This window comes from Schistocerca serialis, chromosome 9 (assembly GCF_023864345.2).
Source record: "Schistocerca serialis cubense isolate TAMUIC-IGC-003099 chromosome 9, iqSchSeri2.2, whole genome shotgun sequence".
Taxonomy (NCBI): domain Eukaryota; kingdom Metazoa; phylum Arthropoda; class Insecta; order Orthoptera; family Acrididae; genus Schistocerca; species Schistocerca serialis.
This window is the reverse complement of record NC_064646.1, coordinates 248,353,910-248,373,412: the sequence shown is the minus strand read 5'-3', so window position 1 is coordinate 248,373,412 and position 19,503 is coordinate 248,353,910. Positions and strand designations below refer to the sequence as shown.

The window sequence follows — 19,503 nt, the reverse complement described above, 5'->3', positions numbered from 1 at the left end:
CAATTTTAGCTTATTATCAACACTGATACTGACAAGATTTCAGTCCCAGGGATTCCAAGACTTTTGAGAATTTCTTAATTTCGTGTTTGAAGCTGAATAACAAATGATAAAAGAAATATTTTTTCGTGTGATATAATTACAAACTAACAATTTTCTGATTTTTTTTTTTCCTTTACTTGTACTGTGAAATCTTTCTTCTAGTCTGATTTCATGAATCTGTAACAAGGGGAAGTACTCCTAAGTTTCGAATGAATGAGTTTGTGACTATTAAAATACGTGACATAAATCATCATATATTTTTATTGTATTGACTTAGAAACTAATACCAAGGTACCATAGACCTCCATCTGTAACACAAATTTCATTTGATATGTCTAACTGTTCCTGAGATAAAGGAGTCCTAACAGACAGTTAGTCAGACAGTTTTATTTTATTTTATTTTAGTGTGATATAATTACAAATAAACAATTTTCAATTTTTTTTTTTCATTTGGTTGTAGAGTGAAATCTTGCTTCTTGTCAAATTTCATGATTCTAGATCAACAGGAAGTACCCTACACATTTGGATATGTGAGTTTGCGAGTCTCAGAATGAGTGACATAAATGGCCCTGTCTATTGACTGCACTGACTTAGAGGCTTCACTTTTTTACATTATCAAGCGATCATAGACGTTAGTACATGACACAAATTTCAACTTGATACCTCTACCGTTCCTGAGAAAAAGGGCTTGGAAAAGTCAGACAGACAGACAGATGGACAAACTGAACTTATACACATAAAAAAAAGGTTTCCATCACCTCAGTTCCTAGAGTTGTGGAACCTGTCCCAAAAATAGGAATAGAGATCAACATAAACATCATTTCCACCCTTTTTATTGCTCACAAAAACCACACCAAGCATGTTGTACTACCATACAGCGAGACCTTCAGAGGTGGCAGTCCAGCTTACTGTACACACCAATACCTCATAACACCCAGTAGCAAGTCCTCTTGCATTGATGCATGCCTTGCATTGATGCATGCCGGTATTTGTCATGTCATAATATCCAGAAGTTCATCAAGGCACTGTTGGTTCACATTGACCCACTCCCCAACAGCGATTTGGTGTAGATACCTCAGAGTAGTTGGTGTGTCGCATTGTCCATAAACAGCCCTTTTCAATCTATTCTAGGCATGTTCAATAGGGTTCATGTCAGGGGAACATGCTGGCCACTCTAATTGAGGTGTCGTTATCCCAAAGGAAGTCATTCACAACATGTGCATGATGGGGGCGCAAATTGTTGTCCACGAAGCGGAATGCCTCACCAATATGCACTGATATGGTTGCACTATTGGTTGGAGGATGGCATTCACATATTGTACAGCCATTACGGCACCTTCCATGACCACCAGCAGGGCATACATCGGCCCCACATAATGCCACCCAAAACCGCAGGGAACCTCCACCTTGCTGTGCTCATTGGACAGTGTGTCTAAGGTGTTCAGCCTGACTCGGTTGCCTCCAAACATGTCTCCGATGATTGTCTGGTTGACAGCATAAGCGACACTCATTGGTGAAGAGAATGTGATGTCAGTCCTGAATGGTCCATTTGGCATGTTGTTGGACCCATCTGTACCACGCTGCATGGTGTCATGGTTGCAAAGATGGACCTCGCAATAGACGTCAGGAGTGAAGTTGCGCATCATGGAGCCTATTGGACACAGTTTGAGTCATAACGGGATGTCCTGTTACTGCACAAAAAGCATTATTCAACATGGTGGCATTGCTGTCAGGGTTTCTCCAAGCCAGGTAGCGGTCATCAACTGGAACTGATCCGCTGTCGGACCCCCTCCATGTAATAGGCGATGCTCATGCATGGTTGTCTACATCTTTGGGCGGGTTTAGTGACATCTCTGAACAATCAAAGGGACTGTGTCTGTGATACAATATCCACAATCAACGTCTATCTTCAGGAGTTCTGGGAACCAGGATGATGCAAAAATTTTTTTGATGTGTGTGTAAGGGTTCCATTTTTAGCAATTGAGATACGGAACCCTGAAAAGGACTAATGAAGAACACAATAAATGGAAAACACAAAAGTGACAACCACATGCTCTGTTGAAAAAACTTACAAATCTAGAGTTCCATGCACACAACACAAAAGGAGGGACCTACATGCTGACTATGCCAAGAACAACCCTCAGGCAGAATGGCATATTCCATGCAGGAAGAAATTATGTAATAAATTGCCTGAGCATATAAAAACAATAAAATAGACTGCAAAATTAAAGACATCTCTATGCACCTGCCTCTTCAGTAAATATTTTTATAGTATGAGTATTTGTTGGTGTAAAGAAGTAAGATATCGTCAAACTCTTTTCATCATGATGTCGCATAAATTATAAAAACCTTTCAGTTTTTGAAACTGTACCTTTTATACCAGAAACTATCCAAATATTGAGAGCTTCTCAGCTAGCAATGAAAAGGTGAATCGTGGGAATCATTAACAGAGGCTGGGAAACAAACAAACTGATCAGGTGTAATCAAGATTGTAATAAAAACAAAATAGTCATGAAGGGAATATTGTAGCCAAATGGATAGATGGGCTAAGGAAGCATAGCAGCTTAGCACATGAAACATGGTGGAAACAAGGAGACTTATAAATAAAGACTGGTATGATGAATGTATACAGGCAGTGGAATAGAAAAAGGAAGCAAGACTCAAGTGCTTATGGCAAAACACAAAATGAAATGAGGCACTATATAAAGAAAAGATAAGAGAGGCTGAACTGGTATTTAGAAGAAAAAAGGGAAGTCATAAGGAGAAAGATAGAGGTGGAAGAGTACTATCAAAGGCATGACCACAAAATAATTTATAAGAAAATTTAAAAAAAAAAGGCACTCTAGACTGAAAAACAACAGCATGTAAAGACAAAGAGGGAAATTTGCTAACAGAGAAACAAGATGTACTAAATAGTAGGATAGAAATCTTTAACCAAATTCTGGAGGGCAGTCTTCCAGTGGTGAGCAGCCTCACTCTACTACACTGCAGTTCCAGAAACAGAATAACCCATAATAGAGGAAGTACAGAAGGTAGCGATCTGTCTAAAAAATTACAAAGCACCAGGCACTGATAGAATACCTGCAGAACAGGAAAAATATAGGGGAATTGGTCTCCATAAGTGAAGCCACAAACTTATCAAGCTGTTATACAATCAGGAAAGAATCCCAGAAGAGTGGGCCTTAAGGGTAATCCAACGAATTGACAATAAAGGGGACAATTATTTGAATTACTAAGAAATTACCCTGCCGAATGTAACCTATAAGATTCTCTCTAGAACTGTCTATAATAGGCTCCCCACATGCAGAAGAGATACTGGGAGAATATAATTGTGGATTTTGGCCTAATCGATTAACAACAGATCATATATTTATGCTGAGGAAAATATATGGAAATGTGTATGAGTATGATATTGAGCTTCATAAACTCAATGTAGACTGCAAGCAGGCTTTCAGTGGTCCTCATAGAGCAGAAATGCTAAATGACTTGTTACTGCTTGGTACACTAAGTATGTGTCACTTATCCAAAAAATATTGGCGTGTGAATGGATGGAGAACTAAGTAAATGTTTTAGCATTAGCACAGGAGCCAAAGGGATGCATTTTCTGCAATGCTTTTTAATGTGACTCTTGAAGTAGCTATTCAAAAGCTTCATATATCTGCTTACAAAGGCATAAAGTCAACCCAGATAAGTGCATCTACTGATGATGTAGCAATTGCTCATAGAAGAAGAGTTTCACAAAAGTTAGCTGAAAGAAACCACACTATCTTAGAGGCTGCGATATTGATGAAATGAAGGCTACATACGTAAATGTTACCAAGAAGGAAGATAATAACCTGCCGAGTGCCCATGGGCTGAGTTGGGCAAATGGCTTGCACACACAGAAAAACAAGGATATGATGGAGTAGAGCCACTTGGCAAGTAGCTTATACTGCTCATGTCTGCCTGCATGTGAGTTGATGGGGGGCTTGGGGGTGCCTGTGCCCCCCTAAGCAACATTGGAACAGCTTGTGTTGGGTGATAGTGGATGATGAAGAGCTTATAAATTGTACAATAAACAGAAAATGATGAAGCTGAAGAAAGTAATTAAGAAATTCACTAATAATGTAGTATATGGAGGAAGCTCTGCTGATGGTTACTAGAGGTATCACATGGAAAATTTGATTCTTACCAGTGAATGGCTTCCAAGTCTACATTTATAGTAACCTAATACAGTTACTGGTTTTTTGTGAACAGAGGATATCAATAAGATAGGTCTTTCAATAATTTCTGATAGTTTTTTTCTGTAGATTTTTTTCGAAGTGCACTTTGTGTAAAATGGTAGGTTTCCTAATTATATGTTAGTTGTGAAAACAATACAGGAAGCAACTCCTTAGGCGAACAGTTCAAGTGGGGCATGCACTGGAGTCTTATTTTTGTACTTCAGTAATAGTTTACTATTAGCACTGCATTACTAACAGGAATTTTCAATATTAGAATTAAAAATATTGTGCAATTTACAGAAAGTGTTACTTTAAGGGATATTCTTAATCTAGTTATGAATATACCAAACTCCAAATTTCCTACTTCCTTCCTCCTAGGAAACATAACTAAAGATGTATTGTTGAATAAAGATTTGTATTAAATGATTTACAACAGTAATAAAGTGTTTTAAAACATAATATGTCTGGAATAATACCACCCATATTGTTTGAGAAGATGTAAATAACCAAGTAACTGTAGTAATTCAGTATGTTTGTTTGAAGTAATCCCAAACAAATGTTTAAAAAATATTATTTTGTTTTTATTAGAAGATAAGTAGCATAAAGGCTACATAACATGCAAAGCATGTAATACACAAAAAGTTCATTCAGAAAACTCATTTTGTACCAATCATCAGGTTGGAATGGGTCCATAATCACTGCTGGGATGATTCTGGAAATGCAGAACTACCCTGGAAAAGGAGATAATCATTTTTTTAGTAAATGTATGAAACCTTTTATAAGATCCGTTAATGATAAATTTTGTTCTCACTTTGTCTGTGTAAAAGTTATGCCCAGAAAATTGAAAGCAAAAAAAATCTATAAGAATATTCTGTACAAGTCACCATGTACCAGGAAAACGGAATATTATTAATTCAAATTACAGTTATATAATGCAGTAAGCATAGGACATAGGCATGGTACGATGGGTAAAAGAGATTTCATCTGTTACTGACACAGAAACTTCTTGTCAATGTGAACTACTTGCTATAATTGAGAAATACCAATTAGTGTCTAAAAACAATCAGTCGCATAACTGAAACTTTGTGGCAGATGGAGACTGTATGCAAGACCAGTACTTGAATCCTACGGGCTTCAAGCCTCAGTCTGGCACACAATTTTAATGTGCCAGGAAGTTTCATATCAGCACACTCTTCTGCTGAGTGACAATTCATTCTGGTATCATCTAATTTTCTGTAATAATTGTGGTTGTTAATGGGGTCCTGTCATTATCCAATATGCTTCCTATGTTTACAGAGTTACAGAATGAAACATGAATGAGGTCAAATATTTCATGTACAGAACCACACATTGAGCAATAATCACAGTACTCTTCCTCTGTTTCTATATTACAATGTGGAATTAAAAGTTAGAGCGCATAATATTGAGAAATGTGAAAGGAGCTTTGAACATTATTGTTCACCTGCAGCAGCCAGGATGAAAGAGCTATAAATCTGCACCACAGGTCAACATTTTACTAACTATACTGTCCATTACGGCACTTATCATAGGGGAAGGAATCTGGGAAGCAACTGCTTTAACGTGCTTGCATTTCATTTTATTTATTTTTGTGTCAGCTCATTTTAAATAACAGGTAAAAAGAATCGGAATATCAAATACAAATAGCAGTTAATGCCTAAGTTAAATAACAAGAATTTGAAAACCAAATACAAGTTATAAATACAAGAAACTCTTTAAATGTGTTGAAACTTAATAAAGTGCAGTTATTCCACCTGCAGTAGTTCTACTCCTGTTAAATAACTAACTTTTCCCCTATTAACTTCAGGCTGTGTCCTATTTATACATGTAATGTATACAGCTTGTGTTCCTAAAACTGCTGAAATAATGCTTGTACAATATTTCACAGAATTTCATTATGTATGTCATAGTTTGCAGTCTCCTGACATATTTGGTTTTGCCTAAAAGCTTGTTAATTGGGTAAAATTGAAATTGTTACAACATTAAGTAATCAGCAAATTAATGTGAGCTAATCAGTAGCTATGAGAGGATTGATACTGCTCATTAGAAAGCCATGATTTTGATTTTTCCAGTAACTAGTTTCATTTTTCAAAAAATTACTAACTTAAATAATATTTGTAATTAAAGTTTTGCCACACTGCAAGATCCTTTTCAGATGAACCCTTAAACTAGTTTGATTCCATGATTTGACTTTATATTTTTGCTGCCCTAATTTTTTAATTCAAAAGTCTATCTGGTTACCTAATTAAGTCACTAATTAAGAATTTAAATAAACTGGAAAAAATTATAAACAAGGAAATTTTACATGTAAGTTGATAGCAGACTGTGTAGGTAAATGCCTTAAACTTTAGTACTTTTCTTATCTTCTAATACATGGTTAATTATTAGGGGAATCAGTAGGATGATTGTTGTTGTTGTGGTCTTCAGTCCTGAGACTGCTTTGATGCAGCTCTCCATGCTACTCTATCCTGTGCAAGCTCCTTTGTCTCCCAGTACCTACTGCAACCTACATCCTTCTGAATCTGCTTGGTGTATTAATCTCTTGGTCTCTCTCTACGTATTTATCTTCCACGCTGCCTTCCAATACTAAATTGGTGATCCCTTCATGCCTCAGAACATGTCCTACCAACTGATCCCTTCTTCTAGTCAAGTTGTGCCACAAACTTCTCTTCTTCCCAATCCTATTCAGTATCTCCTCATTAGTTATGTGATCTACTCATCTAATTTTCAGCATTCTTCTGTAGCATCACATTTCGAAAGCTTCTATTCTCTTCTTGTCTAAACTATTTATCATCCATGCTCGACTCTTATAATTGCCATCTGGTTTCTGTACAAATTGTAAATAGTCTTTTGCTCCCTGTATTTTACCCCTGCCACCTTCAGAATTTGAAAGAGAGTATTCCAATCAACATTGTCAAAAGCTTTCTCTAAGTCTACAAATGCTAGAAATGTAGGTTTGCCTTTCCTTAATTTAGCTTCTAAGATAAGTCATAGGGTCAGTATTGTCTCACGTGTTCCAATATTTTTACGGAATCCAAACTGATCTTCCCCGAGGTCGGCTTCTACTAGTTTTTACATTCGTCTGTAAAGAATTCACGTTAGTATTTTGCAGCTGTGACTTATTAAACTGATAGTTCGGTAATTTTCACATCTGTCAACACCTGCTTTCTTTGGGATTGGAATTATTACATTCTTCTTGAAGTCTGAGGGTATTTCACCTGTCTCATACACCTTGCTCACCAGATGGTAGAGTTTTGTCAGGACTGGCTCTCCCAAGGCTGTCAGTAGTTCTAAGGGAATGTTGTCTACTCCTGGGGCCTTGTTTCGACTCAGGTCTTTTAGTGCTCTGTCAAACTCTTCACGCAGAATTGTATCTCCCATTTCATCTTCATCTACATCCTCTTCCATTTCCATAATATTGTCCTCAAGTACATCGCCCTTGTATAGACCCTCTATATACTCCTTCCACCTTTCTGCTTTCCCTTCTTTGATTAGAACTGGGTTTCCATCTGAGCTCTTGATACTCATACAAGTGGTTGTCTTTTCTCCAAAGGTCTCTTTAATTTTCCTGTAGGCAGTATCTATCTTACCCCCAGTGATATCAGCCTCTACATCCTTACATTTGTCCTCTAGCCATCCCTGCACTTCCTGTTGATCTCATTTTTGAGACGTTTGTATTCCTTTTTTCCTGCTTCATTTACTGCATTTTTATATTTTCTCCTTTCATCAATTAAATTCAATATTTCTTCTGTTACCCAAGGATTTCTACTAGTCCTCATCTTTTTACCTACTTGATCCTCTGCTGCCTTCACTACTTCATCCCTCAAAGCTACCCATTCTTCTTCTACTGTATTTCTTTCCGCCATTCCTGTCAATTGTTCCCTTATGCTCTCCCTGAAACTCTGTACAACCTCTGGTTTAGTCAGTTTATCCAGGTCCCATCTCCTTAAATTCCCACCTTTTTGCAGTTTCTTCAGTTTTAATCTACAGTTCATAACTAATAGATTGTGGTCAGAGTCCACATCTGCCCCTGGAAATGTCTTACAATTTAAAACCTGGTTCCTAAATCTCTGTCTTATCATTATATAATCTATCTGAAACCCGTTAGTATCTCCAGGCTTCTTCCATGTACACAACCTTCTTTTATGATTCTTGAACCAAGTGTTAGCTATGAATAAGTTGTGCTCTGTGCAAAATTCTACCAGGCGGCTTCCTCTTTCATTTCTTACCCCCAATCCATAGTCACTTACTACGTTTCCTTCTCTCCCTTTGCCTACTACCGAATTCCAGTCACCTGTGACTATTAAATTTTCGTCTCCCTTCACTATCTTTTTTTTCATCATACATTTCTTCAATTTCTTCGTCATTGGCAGAGCTAGTTGGCATATAAACTTGTACTTCTGTAATAGGCATGGGCTTCATGTCTATCTTGGCCACAATAATGCGTTCACTGTGCTGTTTGTAGTAGCTTACCTGCACTCCTATTTTTTTAATCATTACTAAACCAACTCCTGCATTACCCCTATTTGATTTTGTATTTATAACCCTGTATTCACCTGACCAAAGGTCTTTTTCCTCCTGCCACCGAACTTCACTAATTCCCACTATATCTAACTTTAACCTATCCATTTCCCTTTTTAAATTTTCTAACCTACCTGCCCAATTAAGGGATCTGACATTCCACACTCCGACCCGTAGAATGCCAGTTTTCTTTCTCCTGATAACGACGTCCTCTTGATTAGTCTCCGCCCGGAGATCCGAATGGGGGACTATTTTACCTCCAGAATAGTTACACCTTTGTAAACTTATTTCATTAAAGTCAATGCACATTCAGCTATCCTCCAGTCAGCCTCCCCATATTAAAGCCTGCCACCAGTAACATCTTTGTGTCACTCTTCTTCATAACAATATGTAGCAAAGCTAACACTGAATTAATATCTCTTTGTCAAAGTGTGTGTAACAGTCAAGCCTACATTTAATGTGTTCATGATTCACTCTAAGAACTACACATAAGTGACTATAGTTTTACGAAGTGTGTACTGTAAAAAGTGGATGTTTACAAAATAAGTTGCCACTGATAGTTATCCCTAAGTGTACATGCTAACCTGGTTTATATCAAATATTAATACTTTTAAACTGGTCATCACCCAAATGTGGTTTAACAGAAATAGTTGGGCCAGTAAGTCAAATTTAAATCTAAGGTGCGGCTGCAGTTACTGAACTGTGAGATCACAATCTAGTTTTTCAGGTATGAGACTTCAATTCTATGAGTGTCACCAAGAAACTTTAATCTGCACTACATTAGTACACTTACAGTGTCTCATAAGTATTCTTCAAAATAATGACCATGGTGTATGTGATAAATTTCTTGGGTATGTCCCTTCCCGTAATGTCATTGGTATTTTGTTTTCTCCACTGAAGGTGGGTCTCAGAAGTATTTTCTTTATAAATTATTAATTCCGATGGACCCATAAAAAGAAATCAAATGAATGAAGATCTGGCAGTCTAGTCGACCAATCTACCTGGCCAATTCATTGTTCAAGAAAGTAATTGGCGAGGTGGCGTTGCAGTGTGTTGCAGTAATACACTGATCAGTGAGAACATTATGACCACCTACCTAGCAGCTGGTATGTGCACCTTTGGCACAGTTAACAGTGGTGACACATCGTAGCATGGAAGCAGTGCGGCCTTGGAGGGAGTTGGCAACACATCTGCACACACAAGTCACCTAATTCCCGTAAATTATGGGGAGAAGCATTGATGAGCTCTGACACCACATTCACTCACATCCCAAATGTGTTTGATTGGGTTCAGATCTGGTGAGTTGGGGGGGCCAGCACATCAATTGGATCCCACCACTGTGTTTCTCGAACCATTCCATCACACTCCTTTTTCTTGTGACACAGGGCATTATCTTGTTAAAAAATGCCACTGCTGTCGGAAAACATGATCATCAAGAATGGGTGTACATGGTCTGCAACCATTGTATGATACTTCTTGACAATCATGGTGCCTTGCACAAGCTCCACTGGACCCATGCAGGCCCTTGTGTATGTTCCCTAGACATAATGGAAGTGCCATCAGCTTGCCTTCATCCTGCAGTACAGGTGCCAAGGTGCTGTTCCCTTGAAGATGACAGCTTTGCACCCTCCCATTGGCATGATGAAGAAGGTATCGGAATTCATAGACCATGCAATGTTCTGTCACTGTGCTGATGTTCAATACCGATGGTCATGTGCCCATTTCAGTCATAGTTGCCAATGCCATGCTGTTAACAATGGCATATGGCTGGGTTGCCAGCTGCGGAGGCCAATCATTAGGAGTGTTGGGCACACTGCATGTTCAGACACACTTGTATTCTGCTCAGCAGTAAAATCTGTTTTAGTTCTGCCACAGTTCCTATTTTACCAGTCTGACCAGCCTATGACATCTGTCATCCGTAATGATGGGTGACTGGCTAACTTTATGATGTCTGGACATGGTTTTACCTTGGATTTGCCACTGTTGAAGACACACACCACAGCACTTCTTGAACACCCAACAAGTTCTGCAGTTTCCGAAATGCTGGTGCTCAGTGTCTGGTACAATATGCCTCAGTCAAACTCAGATAGATCATCTGCCTTCCCCATTCTACAAACAGACTGCACACTCACTAATACTATATGCAATGTGTGTATGTCTGACTAGCAATGATTGATAATCAGATGACACTGCTATCGTCTCGATGGGTTTATATTGATAGTAGGTCAGTGGTCATAATGTTCTGGCTGGTCAGTGTATGCTAGAACTCCATCTTGTGTGTGCAGTCTCTGACAAAAAAAGTCCTGGTTGTTACAGTTGTTAAGTTCAAGTGATTGATAATGTGACAATAAACTTGACCTTATTCATAGCTGTAAATTTGAAAATATGGCTAGCAACAGAGTAGCTTGTGGCACATTATAAAGAGAAAGTTCTCTTCTGCTCAAGCTGTACGTTGCTGTATTTGTTAGTGATCTAAAGAGCTAAAGACACATAGTATAAATATAGAGTAGATGTTTGAGGGCACTCATTGCATAATTTATTTATACCACATTTTGTCTGTATGCTAAAAACATGTGTCTAGTGGAGCAATCTTATGATTTATTTTGGTTTCTGATCCTAGAGGAGTATCACATGGATCAATCAATGCACAGCCACTGAGGATGAATTGAGCAGCCCCACAGACCTCTAACAGATGCCTGTGTGTACTTAAATGGAATTCATATCTGTTGCATCCAAAAGATTCAGAGAAATGACTCTTCTTGTGGTCTTTGACTTGACTGGTTATCATGATCTGGCAGGTATTATGACAAACTGGCAAATTTTTACTGTATGAACTGCTATTGGTACTTGTCTTATTAGAAATAAATCCTTTTATTGTTAAACACAGGGTGTATACACGGACAAGAAAAGAAAAATTCCTGGATTTTTCCCGGTTAAAATTACATTTTCACCCCAGGTGAAAATACACTTTTTTCGTGTTAAGTGACAGTATACTTTTCCTTGGAACTGTAAAACTTATCAATCCTTTTAACAGTTATGGTTTTATACATCAGCATAGGACTTCCCTGCCCTTTGGTTTTAAACCAAACTCAGTTAAAAAAATTTTTTGGAAAGATCTTTGATGTGCAGCAACATGTACGCTGCATACAGCCAGTCAGAGATCATGTCACGTGCTCTCGCCAGCCAATCGCAGTGGATATTCAGAGCATAGGGCACATGATGTAGTCAGCCAATAGCAATATCACTGTTAAGTAGTGCGTACACGCAAATAGGAAAAGTTAATGGTTTAAATTAATATACATAGTGTTGCTACAAGTAAAGCAAAGCTTTCACATATAATATTGGTCTCAAAGATTAATAAGGGGCAAGAGAAGCTAAGCTTTCACATACAATGTTGACCTTTTTTTGTATGAGTCACACTTTAAGGTACATCACACAAATGTGCTAGTAACATTTTTAATAAAGACATAAATGTCTGATCTTCTGGGTTCGAAATTTTTCTAAATGGCCATCCTCAAAGAGTTGATTTTTAAATGAGAGTCAAAAGCTCTGTGATTTAAGAAATTCATTGCACATTCTCACACATAGTTCATCTTGCATAAAAGGATGTTTACTTTGAAAGTAATGCTTTTCAAACAACCATTCGCAATATTTTCCTGCGACCTGTTAGAAATGGGTTCATTTCAGTAGTTGCCAGAAGAAATGGGTTCATTTCAGTAGTTGCCAGAGAGTGCCAGATAATGGGCATCACCGCACTTGTGCAGCTATGATGATGCAGGAAGCCCTTATGTTCGTAGGTGTAAAACATTAAAAGATCTTACATTATGCCATAAAAGAAGCAAGACATCAGAGGATACCCCAAGAACATGGGAATTTTGTGAACCATACTAAAATGCATACTTCGGCTTTAAGTGCACATTCATATGTCCATATTCGGTTGTAAATTTTCTTGGAGTACCAGTACTGTATTATCTCATGTTTGGTTCTTTATTGTGGCATAATGCCATATGTGCTAGAAGATGAAAACATGCACTTTTGAAATACAGTGAACAGTTGAAACTAGCCAATAGTGTGGAATTAAGCACTTCGTTTCAAATAAATTGATTGCCTCAGTGGAAAGGATTAATAAACATGAAATTTCTTTAACAAACTGACAAAAAAAAAAACTTCATTGTTCTGCAAGGTGGAAATAAAATAAAATCTAAAACTAATAACATATTTTAGTCTTCTGTGCTCATGTCAATGTTTTTTAATTCAGTTGGTAGCTCCTGGGCACAGAAATCCATTTTGTTTTCATTTGACGTGAGAGCAATAAACGAAGAGGAAACAGCAAACTCATTAAACGTAAATGCGGGTCATGTTGAGATTATCCACCTCCCCATGATAACTCAGACTGTTTTGTGCATCTATAAATGTAGCAGGTTTCTCCAGTGTGGGAACCACTAGCCTTGCCTGAGCCAGGCAGTTCTGGCATGTAGAGCCATAGCAATAGCATGTAATATCAATGTGGCAACTATCACCAGACCATAATGGAGAGGTTTTCCATTATAGTGGGCTCTGATGGATTCAGAGACATACAAGCTGAGCTTCAGTTCATCAACAGCCTTCTTGCCAACATTCAGTGGATGTCCAGATTGTCCCTTTATCTTCAGAACCAGCTCTTGAAGGGTATCAGCGGCTACCAAGACACTACTTGCACAAAGTGGGTCAGTACTACCCAATTCTGTGGGCTGAAAATTGCAGGCCTGTTTATTCTGGACTAATGTTGATTCCTTTCCCTGCCATCCATTCACATAAAAAAAGGGATATTTAGTACAGGCACTTTGCTGGCAATGAAGCATACATGACACTTGATTTACAAATGGCTTGTGTTGTTACATATCACTCCACAGTAGCGAAATGTATCCCTACAACTTCTTACCAATGAATGATGTGAGTAAAAACCATACAGTAAGTTACTGTAGAGGAGGACACAGATATAGTGTGAATCTATCACTTTGTTTGCATTTGGAGAATAATGCTGAGGTATGATGTCTGTCTTCAAAATGGGACAGCAATCACAGTAACTTTGTGAAAGGAAGTACCTGCTAGGATGTGAATATAGAACTTTCTAGTATTGCTGACCTACTATGAAAAAGCTACAAGATCTCAAATAATATATGTTTGACAATAGTTGTGGTGTTGATTCAGACAAATGAAATGTTTGTGAAATGTCGTTTGTTCTATGTAAAGACTTTACATTCAATGATGTATATGGTTATTGTCAATACTGCATAGGTTTCAGTAATGTGAAATGAGTGAGCATGTCATCCAAAAGTAATTATAATGTGGTGTTAAGTTTTTCTAACAGCAATTATGAAGCTGTCAGTGAAGAAGTTGATCATAGATTTTCAAGAGGGCAGGGTCTGAAAATTATTTAATTGGATATGATTCTTCAATTTCTCCAGGTGTATTTTACGACGAAATAAATCTTGAGTGAACAGCCTGGTATGAGTGTGCACAGGTCACAATATTTAGGCAATCGACCACGTTGCCTTCATCAGGTCATCAGCGCATCTGACGATGGCAAAGTGGTCGATTGCCAAAATATTGTGTCCTATGCACACATACCAGGCTGTTCACCCGAGATTTATTTCATCATTTAATTGGACAGATAAAAAATCTACTCACCAAGTGGTGGCAAAACACACACATAAAAGGCGGCTGTAATTGGTAAGCTTTTGGAGCCAATGGCTCATTCTTCAGGCAGAAGGGTTGAAGGGGAAGGAAGAGGGCTCAAGGAAAACGACTGGAGAGGTCTATGAAAAGGGATAGATTTCAGGAAAGTTACCCGGAACTATGGGTCAGGGGAGACTTAGCATGTGGGACGAGAAGGCAAGACTGAAGTTCTGGGTGATTTCCTAAAATGTACCCCTTTTTGTAAACCTTTCCAGTCATTTTCCTTCACCCCTCTTCCTTCCCCTTCAACCCTTCTGCCTGAAGAAGGGGCCACTGGCTCCAAAAGCTTGCCAATTCCAACGGTTTTTTATGTGTGTGTTCTGCCACCACTTAGTAAGTAGATTTTTTATCTATCTAATAAAATAAGATTCACAAATTTGCTGCACAAGAATTTGCAGAGGTACTTAAACAAATTTCATACTCTACAGTAAGACTTAATACTTTAGAACAAAGTAAAGATGGAGATGAAAGAGCACTCTGAAGTTCTGCTTTCACAATAAAGAAATGTCTAAGTGATTTAACTGAGAGAGGGAGAGAGTGATAGAGAGAGAGAATTCTGGTCCAACCTGCTGGAGATGGTGGTCTTGTGTGCGTGAGTTGTGCTTGCTTGTGTGATTGAATGTGTGTGTATTTCTCTTTCTTTCTTTTTATGAAGGCTATGGCCAAAAGTTAACATGAAAGTGCCTTTTAATTGTGCCTGTCTGCAACTTAATGTGCCCTCTTTGTGGTTCTTAGCAACCTATCCTTTCCTTACATTGTAGATACTCCAACCTGGAGTTTCCATTGTTTGATTTAAACAAACCAGGACTTCATTCAAAAGCAATTAAAGCCCTAGTGCTGAGTTTTCCTAATAGCAATTATGAAGCAGTCAGTAAACAAGTCTATCACACCATTCAAGAGGGTTCAGTCCAAAAATATGAACACTGTAATAAAGCATCTCTATGGATTAACGCATCCAGTGAAGTGAAACCCCACGTGTTTCACAGCTTTTGTTCATATGTACAGAATGGACGAAAGGTGCTGATACACAGGTGTTACTGTGTATCACACAGCCTTTAATCTTGTTTCAGGAGAATCTCCACTCCTCCTTTTTATATTCAATCAAAAATTCATTCATCAAGTCGGCATTTAACTACTAAATGAAACTGAAAAATCTGCCTATTATTCCTAATTAAAAGAGAGTCCCAGGAGCAGTACAATAGCTTCTTAATTGTCCTTCTGAGAAAAAAAGAACCGTCTGTCACAATTTATAATTTACAAATTAACTCCGCCTCTTCTGTGGTTCCACCAAAAGGAACAATTCTGTGGATTTGGGTCCCACTAACTCCCTGGAGTCAGAATTAAACACAGAAATAACTAACATCTGAAGAGTTGTTTCCCAATGCAGAAGCCTACTTCTCAGAATTATGTTGCTGTCACAGGTGGCACATCGAAGAGAGCTTAACCAAGGGGCTGAAAGCAGTTGGCACATGAATTGGCCATCTCTTGTCAATGGGAATTACCCGCAAAGGTCCCCAAGTTTCCTTAAATGTCTGTTCTCCAGGAAGTGATGTGGCACCGCCTTGTAACTAGTGACCGGATGTAGATGTAGCCTTGCAATGCATCCAGTGAACTACTGCTGCTGCCTGGCAAGAAACTTGTTGGTCCATAGCTCTCATGCGCATCCTGGTGGTCTGGGAACATCCTCAAAAATCCAGCATGGCTGCTATGGACTGCACGAGCATTGCTTTCTGTAACTCACATGTCGTAGCCAATGATGCATGTTGCAAAAATCACATTTATTTTGATAGACTGAGAAAATATATGTTCTCTTCATCTGTATACATGCATGATTGTTCCACTTTCTAACAAGTTCATTTCTATAAGTCTGGGATCAAGTAATTTAGATTTTACTATCATTATGCACAAATCCCTAATCCAATCATTTAGCAGAGTATGTTTGAGCAGTTTAGTAAAAACTGTTCAAAGTGATATGAAATGTGTCATGAGCTTGTTCATCTGCATAATACTTTGCAATACTATAGACACCCAGGATAATATCATCAAAAAATTATTGTAGTTTGTGGACAGGATAATCCGTACCGAAAACCAGGTTTTTATACATTTTTTAAACAAGTAACACCAGTGTTACAAAAGAAACAATCATCTGGACGGTGACATAGAACACATTTTCTTCATATCATCTGCGGCATCTGGCATCTCTGGCTTACATAGATCAGCCAGTTTATTTCCCAAGAATGCGAAGCATATTTTCTTTAGCAAATCTTGATGCTTCTCAGTTATTTGCCCAAATAGCTGTGAACATTTCACACGGCTTCCATGTTAGGGGAAGTGTGATGGCCTCTTACTGAATCTGACTAGTGGATTAACATTGAGGCACAGGCACGAAGTGCTGGCCAGCCTGGATGTGGGTTTTAGGTGGTTTCGTACATTCGTCTAGCCGAATATTGGGCTGATCCCTGGGTACTGCCTCATTTACATGATTTGCAAAAATTTCAAAACCATTCGCACACTTTCGCATGTGATAACAGTAGATGTACACAGACAAGGATACACAAATTCCAACTAAAGTGAATTGGGGTGGTGGCGACAAGAATGACATCTGGCCTTCCTCTACCACTAATGTCACCAAATCCAGATTAACATGCTGACTCTGTGGAGAGTGAACATATGGGCTAGGGCCAGGAGAAAATAGAAAAATCATTATGTTTCTTAATTACAAACTCATCACAAATGTAGCAAAAACTGTCAGGGCAATTCTTACTGCTGTAATCAGTCACTGTGCTAAACACATGCACTACAAGGTAGTAAAGTGAGGCTATATTGTTACAAAGCAAATAGCTACAACTAAAGAAGAAGACCCAAAGAGCGTGTCATAATAGTTAAAACATACACTAATGAGCCAAAACATTATGGTAGGTTTCAGGAGGCATGTGGCACAATACGTCTACTAACAGGTCATGATTTCTCCTACATCACAGGCCAATGGCTCATCGGTGCAGAGCTGGCGCCCAAGAAAATCCCAGATGTGTTCCACTGGGCTCAATTCATGTGAATTTGGTGGTCAAGACATCAATGTGAGTTCATTATAATGCTCCTCAAACCACTGTTTATACCTAAAAAAATAAAGGGTTGTATCCGTTCTATAAAAATCTAAAAATCTGGGCCCCAGTAACAGATGATGTTGATGTATCAACATGGGAACATGTAGAGATCATCTACTGCAGATCCCCCTGTCCAACAAAGTGGACAAGATAGTGTGCTCCAAAGCACTTGTGCTGCACCAACATTAAACTCTACTGCAGGCTGTTGCCTAACCTGCTTTGTGGAGCAGGCAAATCTCCAAGCCCCATGTTCTATGATGAGGTGTGGAGTCCTACATCTTGTTATGTATTCATGGTTTCACCATCCTTCAAGCATTTTCCATAGATGGTCAGAACAACTGCACATGAATAGCCAACCAGCTTCACCACTTCTGAGATGTCTGATCCAAGCTGCTGGGTCATAACAATCCATCCTTTCTCAATTTGAGGAAACTTTAAGTGGCAGATAGACACATTGTGAAAAGATTGCTAGTTACTTTTTAGGTATCCTTAATTACTGCAGAAACTTAAAGAAGAAAAGGGAAATATAAATCAAATGCACAATACAGCTGCTACAAAAAGACAAATATATTTTAGAATAGCAACAAAAGACAGAGATATGCTACACAGCATACAGATTAATATAAAAATTCCACTTCAACACTTACCCTAAATGTTTATATTGCTGAGTACTTTACTTAACACATTTCAATTATGATTTAAAATATTCAATCCAGACACATGGCACTGGTTTGGTGAGAATATCTGCAGCTTCCTGCTGCCCAGAGCATGCTTGATGGTTAGCTGACCTTCATGAATTTTCTCATGAATGTAGTGAAGGTGAACATCAATAATCTTTGACCTCTTGTGAAATTCAGGATTTTTCCCGGATCAATGGCATTTTCAATATCAACAAGAAGAACAGGAACACTCTGCAGGGGTGAAATTTCTTCATAGAGCTTGGATGGCCATTTTCCTTCACTTGCATCTTCACTGGCATTCACATATTCTGACTCAGGTGTTGAATGTGATAAGCACTGTTGCATTTACTGACCTAGGTAATAATTCCTCCACAAAATCTCACACTCGCTCTGCTATCATGCATCACATTTCTGGATCACTGGCACAGTCAGCATCAATACATACAGTGTAATTCAGGAAGAATGCCACATAATTTGTGAGGTGTACTAAATGTGAAAATAAACCAAAGAAGTTCTTTGAACATGTGTCTGATCTTCAATCATTATGGAATTGGAGTAGACTGAAGACTACACACATCCAAGAATGGATATGAAAACAAGTGTGAAAATTATTTACCAAATTGCCTTGCAGGCACTGTGATGGACAGAATAATGGTGGGACAGATGGCTGATCCACCTTACAAGTGTGTGTGGGTTCTCCAATGGATGGCAGCACTGTGATGTTACATCAAGGCAACAGCTGCAAACATACCTAGAGTAAAATTGTAGGTTGGACCAGTGAGTAGCTGTGTGGCCATGTGAGTGTCATGTCTGTGTGTTGTTTAATTGAGAAAGTCCGTAGTATACATGAATACCAACATGCAGCATATGTTCACCCATGCACAATATACAGACACGTTTTTTGTGTATGGATACTGTAAGGGCAGTGTCTGTGCAGCTGTGACAGAATACCAGAGATGTTTCCCTGAGTGATGAACTCCTGGGCTGGGGTATTTTCCGGGGTTTTCCAAACATTACATGAATCCAGAACACTACCCTTTTCTCAACTGACTGGACAACCTCACATTCTGATGTTATGTGTATACTGGATAGTATTCCAGATTCATGTAATGTTTGAAAAATTTTGGGAAATGCTCTGGCAGATGGGGTCCATCAATCAGGGAGACATCTCTGGTATTCTGTCACAGCCACAAGGGTGCTGCCATTACAGTACTGTACACA

General features: G+C 38.5%; 1 protein-coding gene across 2 annotated transcripts in view; it reads right to left on the bottom strand.

Moving 5' to 3' along the window:
- Positions 1-4,800: 4,800 nt before the first annotated feature.
- The window catches only part of LOC126418537 (proton-coupled folate transporter-like), a 158,755-nt gene continuing 144,052 nt past the window's right edge, over positions 4,801-19,503 (bottom strand). For both annotated transcript variants that reach the window (XM_050085349.1, XM_050085350.1), the window contains exon 11: positions 4,801-4,972. In XM_050085349.1, the coding sequence (XP_049941306.1) occupies positions 4,915-4,972 (58 nt within the window). In that variant the 3' untranslated portion in view covers positions 4,801-4,914. The remainder of the gene's footprint in view (positions 4,973-19,503) is intronic.